The sequence below is a fragment of the Pteropus alecto genome, unplaced genomic scaffold (genome assembly GCF_000325575.1).
Source record: "Pteropus alecto unplaced genomic scaffold, ASM32557v1 scaffold1279, whole genome shotgun sequence".
In the NCBI taxonomy this organism is placed as follows: Eukaryota; Metazoa; Chordata; class Mammalia; order Chiroptera; family Pteropodidae; genus Pteropus; species Pteropus alecto.
In genome coordinates, this window is record NW_006443126.1 from 72,487 (window position 1) to 82,497 (window position 10,011).

General features: G+C 40.9%; 1 protein-coding gene across 1 annotated transcript in view; it reads left to right on the forward strand.

The window, feature by feature from the left end:
* Positions 1-725: 725 nt before the first annotated feature.
* The window catches only part of LOC107196505 (olfactory receptor 1I1), a 15,265-nt gene continuing 5,979 nt past the window's right edge, over positions 726-10,011 (forward strand). The window contains 1 exon segment of the mRNA XM_015598215.1: positions 726-796. Within this exon segment, the coding sequence (XP_015453701.1) occupies positions 726-796 (71 nt within the window).

The window sequence follows — 10,011 nt, forward strand, 5'->3', positions numbered from 1 at the left end:
GAATTTAAGAATGTTAGCACACCCAGAAGGCACACCCCTGGTTGTTCACATTGACCAGGCACATATCCAAACGGAGTTTCTATATTACAGTTTCCCAAACTTTGATTTTTCACATGCTACTGTCATCCCATATCTACATATTCCTGTATCATTATTTCATTGATATTTTTCTTTAAAGCAATTTTATTTTTTTATTTAAAAGGAAACTATTATCCATACAATGCAATATTGTTTGGCATTAAAAAGGAATGAAGGGCTGATATTGGCTACAGCATGGATGAACTTTGAAAATATTATGCTAAGTGGAAAAAAAAATATGTTATATGATTCCATTTGTATGAAATGTCCAGAATAGGCAAATCATAAACCCAGAAAGCATACTGGTGACTAAAGGGGTTAGGGGGAGGGAGAAATTGAGAATGATTGCTTAATGGGTTTGGAGTATCCTTTTGGGGTGATGAAAAGGTTCTGGAATTGAATAGTGGTGACGGCTGCACAACTCTTTGAATAGACCAAAGACCATTAAATTGTATACTTTCAAAGGGCTAATTTTATGGTGTGTAAATTATATATCAGTAAAGTCGTTATTTAAAAAATGAAACAGTTACCTATTATGATAGATGGAAAGTCAGTATCACTTGCCCTAAACAGGAGATAAGCACATAAGTAAAAACATGCAATTAAAAATTTAAATACTCATAGACGAACCATCAAAAGTCATCTCAATGCACCATCAGTATGAGTTCCACGTTCTGCCTCTCAGTACCATCACCACCATCCTGGTCTATGCCTCTACGTGCGCACATACAAACATTTCTCTGAGAGTGGAATTGCTTAGTCAAAGATCTGAGCATTTTATTTTTGATAGATGTGTTCACTCACTCATTACACTAAAATAATTTCTCACGCTCCTATCAAATGCCAAATACTGTTGTAGGTACTGGAAATAGTGTGATTGACAAAGCCCCTGATCTCATGGAAGTTATATTCTAGTGGGAAAACTATCTGTAAACAAATATAATATAAATACAAATATAAAATGTCTATAATATAATTTTTATCACATAATATTATTTTTAGTAGTGCTACGTGCAATAGAGTAAAAGACGGCATCACAAAGAGTTAAAGAATGGTGTGGGAAAGATGCTTTTTTACTGTGGCAAAATACACATAACAAAATGTACCACTTTAACCATTTTTTACATGTGTAATTCAGTGGCATTTAGTACATTCACAATGTTATGCAATCGTCACCTACATGTAATTCCAGAATATTTTCATCACCCAAAAGGAAGCCCCATCCCCTTGTGGGTGGTCAGGGAGGTGATATTTCAACAGAGATCTGCCTGAAGGAAGAGTGAGTGAGAACCATGTGAAGATCAGATGGTCTTCGCATGTGACTTTCATTAGGTCTGTACTCATGTACTAAGGTCAGACCTGTACTACCATTTTGTTCATATTTCTCTTTAAAGTAATTCCTTTCATGACTTAAAGAGCAAACTGTTATCCATACGATGGAATATTATTTGGCAATTTAAAAAAAGAACAAAGTACCAATTCACACTGTAGCACAGATGTGCCTTAAAAGCATTATGGTCTTAAAGGGAAGACCACTCTTTGTGTCTCTGGGAGGAAATCAAGGACCAACAGGCAGAAATGTCGAGGAAGCAGATTTCAGCTTAACCTCAGGAAGAGCCTTCTAGCACTGTATACACTCCACACCCAAATGAAACCATTCAGCTCTGAATTTCAAGATCTCCTTCCTCACGACCTCCAAAGCTATTTCAGCAGAGTTCACCCACAACAGTAGTCCAAAAGAGGCTGTACAAATGGCAGGCAAGCACGGGGGGGGTGTTTTTTTTGCATCTGGCAGACAAAGAAATGAAAATTTCACCAGCCCTGTTAGAGGGACCTGTTAAAACTCTAACAAATTAGCCCAGAGTTTTACCAACTAGTAGTAAAACTCCAGGTGGCTCAGTATAAATTATTACCACCTTTGGAAAGCACTGGCTTTGTCAAGAGCTATGGGAAATGTTCTCTTCTTTTGATCCAGTAATTCCACTCTAGGAAAGTTATCATAAAGAAATAATTCAACAAAAGAAGAAAACAATTAGGTGGTTATTTCAGCCTTATCTACAAATTTAAAAAGCAACCGAAAGGTTAAGTAAATTATTATTTATGCACTCTATGGAATATTAAGCAGCCATTGAAATGGTAAATGTGAAGGGTATGTGGCCTTAGGGGGAGAGTGATCATTGAATATTAAGTAGGGGAAAGCTCAGAGGAAATGATATGTTCCATGCATTTCCAATTAAGTGCAAATAAATATGCATATGGGCCAAGAGTAGAAGAAAACTGTACTGTGCGAGATTCTCCAAATATGGCGTGATAATTTTGCACATGTTGTTTTCTCTGCCTGGAATGTTCTTACACACACAGACACACACAGAGGCACACATTCATACACAGGTGCATACATTCACACTCATGCATATATATAACTACACATCCATGTGCCCACATAAACATGTCCACTCAATACACACACACATACCCATACATACACACGTAAGTACACGTTCACATACACACTGATATGCTCATGTGCGCACTGCTATTGGCTGCACTGTGTCCTCCTAAAATTCATATGTTAAAGTCCTAACCCCCAGGACCTCAGAAGGTGACTGTATTTGGAGACAAGGTATTTAAAGAGGTAATTAAGGTAAAATGAGGCCTTATTTGTGGGCCCTAATCCAATATGACTGGTGATCTTATAAGAAGAGGAGATTAGGAAAGAGACGCACACAGAGGAATGATCGTGTCAGGACACAGGAAGAAGGTGGTCATTTACAAGCCAAGGAGAGAGATCGTCAAGGGAAGCCAACATGTCAATGCTTCGACTTCACAGTTCTGGCTTCCATAATTATGAGAAAATAAATATCTGTCGTTAAGCCACCCAGTCTGTTGTATTTTGTTATGGCAGCCCTAGGAAACTAATACACACACGTGGACACATGTATATACAATACACATAACACATATGTGCATATTCACACACATGCAAGTAACTCACATATACATATGTGTGCATGCCCACACAATACACACATATACATATATTCACATATACACTCATACACGCACACATGTGCCCACACAGTACACATACACAAACACACTCACAAATACTCCCTTCTCCTTCAAGCCCTGGCTCACATTACCACTTCTGTGAAGCCTGGCCCTTCAGGTAGTACGAGTTGCTCTTTCCTCCATTATCAAATACTTTGGAGGGTAAAAGGGGTCAAATATTTGGTGACAGAAGGAAATTTAACTTTGAGTAGTGAATACACAATGCAATATACATATGATGTATTATTGAATTGTACACTTGAAACCTATATAGTTTTATTAACCAATGTCACCCCCAATAAATTTAATAATAAATAAAATACCTTGGAGATCTTTGTTTATCCATTCTTCCATCCCACAAATATCAGCTGAGCACTGACATTCCTCCAGGAGCTGGGAATACAGCAGTGACCAAACCTAATCTCTTCCTCCTGGAGCTCTCACGCAATTATGACACTTATCTCGTTGTAATGGAGTTTTTTTATTATATGCCTGTCTTCTCCCTCAAACAGGTTCACTCACTGCAGGGCTGGGCTATCCTGAGTGAGGTGTGCTAAGAGTGTATTGGATACTCATTCAGGACAAAGTCCCAAGACTTGAGAAGTTGAAGGGTACACAGAAACAATCCTAAGAGAAGACAGTGATAATTACCAACTCCTTTTCATAAATAAGGAAACTGAAACTTAAGAGGTGACATCACTTGCTTACATTCCTGCAACACGTAAGGAATGGGGGTGATTATCTAACCGTGATCAGCCTGTAAAGACAGAGCTCTCCCTCTTCAGCCCACTGCTGTCGGTGAGAAAACTAGAGATGCCCAGTTACAGCAACGAAGCCTTAAAGGCCTGTGTCCATGGTGCTGAAATGTCCTACCATCTCCCCCAAGGGCCACAAGCCTCCAGAAGCCCAGAGGTACAAAGGTAAAACTTCAGAGGCGCATGGTGATTGGCCAACTCTGCACAGTGAGGTGTGCCTGCCACCTGTGGGAGAGCCAGAGAACCGTCTTGCTTAGTGCTCCTCTTCCCAACACGACACTTCTACCCATGGCCACCATGCTGATCAGCAGCAATGACCCAAATTATGGTGCAGCACCACCTCAAACTTTCTACTTTGCCTCAAATGAATCAATCCCTTGTTGACTATAGAGCTGGTCACAGTCCAACCAACTGGTCAGAATCACCTTTCTCTTCCCTTTTCCCCCAGCTAGATTTGACTCCTTCTTGGGTAGGTCTGACTACAGACTATGACTTTGAGAATGCAACACTGTCTGTTTAGCTCTGGGAGGACATCTCAGGGACTGAAGACACATGCGAACCTGCTGAGCTCTGGAAACCAGCATTCAAAAGCACTTCAGTGAAATAACCACAGGCCCTTCTATTGAGTGTTTACTATATTCAGAAACTGCCCTCTGCACAGTACATACATTGTGCCAGCTAAGCCTCACTATCTACCTGTGAGATGAATAATAGTATTATCCTCATATCTCAAGTGAGGAAAGAAAGGCTCAATTGTATCTAGTCACTTCCCAAGGATCTCACAGCTGCCAAGTGGCAGAGCTAAGGCTGTCCGAGTTTAATCACTACACTCGTTTTCCTCCCAAACTTCCCAGAGACCAGAGCCATATACTGGGGAAGGTACACAGTGCCATCGAAGGAGGTCCAACAGACTGTGCTCAAGTTCAGACTCTACCACCTTCCAGTTGCATGACTCTGAGCCATCTTCTCTCAGAGAATGTTTATTGAGTACCTTCAATATAGGTTCCCAGGTCTCTGGAGCGTTCTAATTATGATGCTCACTTGAATACTAGTTATCAATTTTAGGGATCCTTTTTCTGAGAAAAAAAACTCAACTCAAAATATCTTAACCAAATCATACTGTACAACAATGAAAAGAGATGAAGTACTGCTGTACACAACAACTGGAATGAATCTCACAAATATAATGTTAGGTCAAAGACATCGGGGAAAATATGCATGCTATACAACTGGTTTAAATAAAGTTCAATTAATCTATGGTGTTAGAAATCAGGAAAGTGGTTATCTTTGGGGAGAAGAGATAGAGTAAGAATGTGGAAGTCATAAACAGGCTTTGGGGTACTGAGGAGAAAGAGATAAAGAGAGAAAGAACATATATAGTATTTTATAAACATAAGAATTTATATATTCCCTAGTATACATAGTTTCTTATAAAGTTACATTTTACATATGACCCAGCACTCATACTCCTAAAGATATGAAAAACCTACAAAAACCTATACAAAACCTATACAAAATCTATACAAAAACCTACACATGAATGTTCATAGAAGCTTTATTTGTAATAGCCAATACTGGAAGCAACCTTCAATAAATGACTGGATAAACACATTAGGGTTTGTCCATACCATGGATACTGCTCAACCATAAAAGGGAATGAACTATTGATACACACGAAAACTTGGATGGGTCTCGAGAATATTATGCTTTGTGTAAAAAGCCAAGCTTTGTCAAAAGACTACATACTGTATGATTCCATTAACGTAACATTTTGGAAGTGACAAAACTATAATGTGAAATAATATGTGTACAAAGTATTTATTTTAACAAAGACTAGAAACATCTACCAATAGAAAATTGGTTACATAAATATGGCATCATCTGTTCAATGGCAAATAAGGAGCTTTAAAGATATTAAGGATATGAAAATATCACCAAGCTAAATTAAGTGAGAAATGCAAGATGTAGAACAGTATTATAGTATACTACTTTTATGTACAAAAAGGAGAGAAATAAGTGTGTGTGTGTGTGTGTGTGTGTGTGTGTGTGTGTGTGTGTGTGTGTGTGTAGACTCTAGGAGGTTCCAAAAATAAACATTAACAAGGATTATCCATTAAGGCTAATTCCCCTTATCTATAAAGAGCTCTAGAAATTATTAAGAAAAAGAGCAACAAATGGAAAGAGAAATGGGCAAAGTGTTGCTAAGAACTGGAAGAGTGGGAGCCTGAGTTGGGGGAAGGCATTTCATTATTTCATGGTATGACTCCTTTCTTAACCAAAGTCAGTATTATGCATTTTAAAAGTTAAATTTTTAAAAGGTATCAAAAAGCAAATGGAGGAGAAGGTAAAAATCGGATTCTGAGAGATAGAGAGGCTTCCTGGGGAAACAGAAATGAGCCACGACATAGACACCTCAACAGGAAAGAACAAAGCCCAGCAAAATTGGTGGGCAAAAGTAGGAAAGAGATTCCCTCACTCCCACCCAAAGTGGTAGGGCCTACAGTTGGTTAATGAAGACTAAGCCCTTGGTGTGAGCTGAAAAGAAAGCAGTTTTAACAAGGACGTGGTTCAAAACCCCAATGCCAAGTACAGAACCTGATCTATGGCAGGTGACCAAGAAGTGTCAGATAAATTCATTCATTCGACATATATTTATTGATTGTTTTTCACTTTCATTGGTAAAATCAACAGTATAAATTCCCTTCCATCATAGATTTTCCATTATGATAGATTTAATTAAAGGACGTCTCCAGTTCAGACATTTGAATGTCCTTGGACCTCCAGATCATCCTGCCTGGGAATTGCCGTAGGCTCAGTCTGAGCTGGGAGGGGACACTGGGAGAGTGTCCTAGTGAGAGTAACTCCCCAGTGATTTCTCCATCACCTCCACATCCCATCATCCCAAAATGCACATACACTGGAGAATGCGAGAGTAGAAACACAATAATTAGCATCTTCATTCTTAGCAAGAAGCCAGGGGATTAGAGTCCCCAAGAGATCCCAAACAGAAAATATCCTGCTGTGTCTCTGAACCCCTGCTCACCTGCCCCAGGCTGGGCGGGGGGACACATGATTCTCCTACAGAGACATAGGATTCTCCCCAGCCATCACAGTTGGTCTCCCATATCCTTCCTGGGGGCTTAGCACTGACTTCAGGATCCTCTGAAAGCCAGCAGAGAAGGAAGCTTGCCAAGACCATTCTCTTGGTGACGCCATTCTGCTAAGTCAATGAGGGATGGAGAAGGGGAGTGAGCTGGATAGGATGGGAAGAAGACTCCTTTTCTTCCTGGATGGTCAGAGAAAGGGAGAAATGACTGAGGCCAATTTCTATATCCTCTGAGTGAACAAAGTCACAGAGGGGAGACCCTTTGCAGAAGGTCTTGGGTGAAAAGCATTTACAGTCTATGGTTAGGGACACTTGCACAAATAAGAGGGACACAGAAAACCAGCTTTCTCCAATGTGGTGGTTCTCCAAGTGTGGTCCCCAGGCCAGCATCAGCATCCCCTGGGAACTTCCAAGAAGTGCTGATTCTCAAGCACCTCCCCAGACACTTTGAAGCATGAGCTCAGCTCTCTGTGTTTTAACCAGCCCTCTAGGTCACACTGATGCATGCTCATGGTTGAGAATCTCTGCTCTAGTGCAATCAAAGACCACGTCAACAACCGAGGACTGTTGCAAATGTGTGGCCAGGAAGGGACTCACAATAATATAGGCAGCCCAGGGAAACCCATCACCTGACAAAAACCTCAAACCCAACTCTAAAAATCCTTGAAAAGTAACATAAGGCTTTGCTGGAGATCTCTTGAGGTTGCCAAGGAGGGGATGATACTGTTAACCTTCCTGAAAGCCCACTTTCAAGACCTCTTCCACCTCCAAGGGTCTCGTCCTCATTCAGGCATTTGCATCTCTCCCTTACCCTTGCAATACCTCAGGGTCATATATATATATAAAACCTTTCTTATACAGGCCATTTATATATTATCTTCTCCCATTTACATCCTGATTCCACTTCGGCAAACCTTAAACCTTTCTGGAGACCAATGTTCCTTGGAAGGCATGGAGATGAGGATGTTAAATGCTCACAATGGCAGTTTTTCCTAGCGCCTGTTGACAGCACAGAATTTAGCCCTGAAATGCCTCTGCTCATAAAGCGGTGTGAACCCACAGAGAGGCAATGGAGCACAAGAGAGTGAAAATAAATCTCAGTTCACATGAGAGATTGAGCAGTTGCAAGTTGAGTGCCCCTAGCATTCTCTCAGCCCTTGTCTTCTCATTGCCAGCAGCGGCCAACACCATCTCCCTCTTGAAGTTAGGTTGTGAGACCTGTACGTAAAGAACCGGTGGCTCTTAAAGAGGCTCAACATTTCACAGATACTGTCATTAATCTCCTCGGATGTGTTCTCGTCAGCAGCTGGTGTTAAGACATGGTGACCTAACCAGGTAGGAAATGAGTTAAGCAAAAAAAATCTCTCTTTGCCAGAAAGGGACAATATTAAGGTTTATAAGGACTTGCTGAGTCATGCCATGATGGGTTCCTTTTCTGTGTCATCAGTGTCTCATAAGAGAAATAGAGAATGCCTGGCACAGAACACATTCTCCTTAAATGTTCATTAAGAGAAAGTAAGGATAAGTATGCCTACTAGGAAATGGAGACTTAAAATGGAGACTTAAAAAGGAGGCTTGCTGATCTTCTATGGCTGCAATAAATATCCACTTTCTCTAGGTGTTTGACATGAAGTTGCTTCTAAATCTCAAGCTGCTGACACCAAAGCAAAGAGGAGTTTAAAAGCCACCTCTAACTTTTGATTAAAATGGCCTAGGATGAACTCCAAATATCTTTTTAAATCTATGGGGAAATACAACCAGGGTCAAACCCATTAGCAATTTAAAATGAGTGAATGAGGGGGAGGATCTTTGGAAACATGGTGGAGTGAGGGACGTCGCCAGATCTCTCCCTTTGAAACAATAAGCTGAACATCTAAAACTCAACGAAATCACCCAAACTGCACACCAGCATGTCTGAGCATGGGATCTGCACATAAGAGCCTGAACCCTGGGTGTCAGGCAGTGGACTGGGAGTAATAAAGAAGCTGCCTCTCACAGCCCCTGGAGCTTCCTGCAGGAGAAGGGGAGGGGAGAAGGAGCAGCGAGTTCATGCGGCGAGTTCCCCGAACATTCCTGCCTGGGATAGCTGTAAGCTCCCCATGGCCTGCTGGATGCAGGGCCCAGTCATCAGGACAGAGAGCAGAGAAGCGGGACGGGACCGCAGAGGAACAATAGCTGATTTTTGCTGACTGCGGTTGCAAAACCAAGGCTGAGCCGTAGCCCACAACTCTCAACCCAGATGGCCCCTCCCCCATACCCTCTAAGACCAATCACGGCAGAGCCTCAGAGGAATCTGAGCAAACGCTGCCGAGACTGTCGCTGACACTGACAGAAACTGAAACTGAGGGTAGCGAGCGTGATTAAATATCTACAGGAAAATTTTAAAAGCGTTATTAAGACTTTAAATCAAGCAGAGATCCAAGAGGCTTAGATGCCACCTACTGGAAACCAAAAGAGAAGCACCTTCTTTGCAGCAGGCTAAAGAGAGACCTTTATAAAATAAATCTTTCTGGAAAAACAGCAGAATACACTTTCATTAATGCACAAGCAGAGAAATAGTCCATTAAACATCGTGAACAACCAAGGTTAAAAGGCATCTCAGAAAGAAAGAGGAAAATCTCCAGAAAATAAGCTTACAGACATAGAAATATATGACTTAAATGACAGAGAATTCAGAATGGTACTGCAAGAGTTGAACAATGAAATAGGCAAGCTTGGAGAGTCGACCAAATGGAGGAAAGGATCAGTGATGCTGAAGACAGAAATCTAGAAATAAATCAGAAAGAAGAAGAGAGAAAACAAAGAATGGAATGAAATGAAAAAGAAATACAAGAACTAGCTGATACCATCAGGAGAGGAAACGTAAGAATAATGGGAATTCTCGAAGGCGAAGAAAAGGGGAGCAGGGACTAGAAAGCATTTTCAAACAAATAGTAGACGAGAATATTCCAAATCTAAGGATGAGCTGGAGCTTGGAATTCAAGAAGTCAATAGAACACCCAATTATCTCAACCCAAAAAG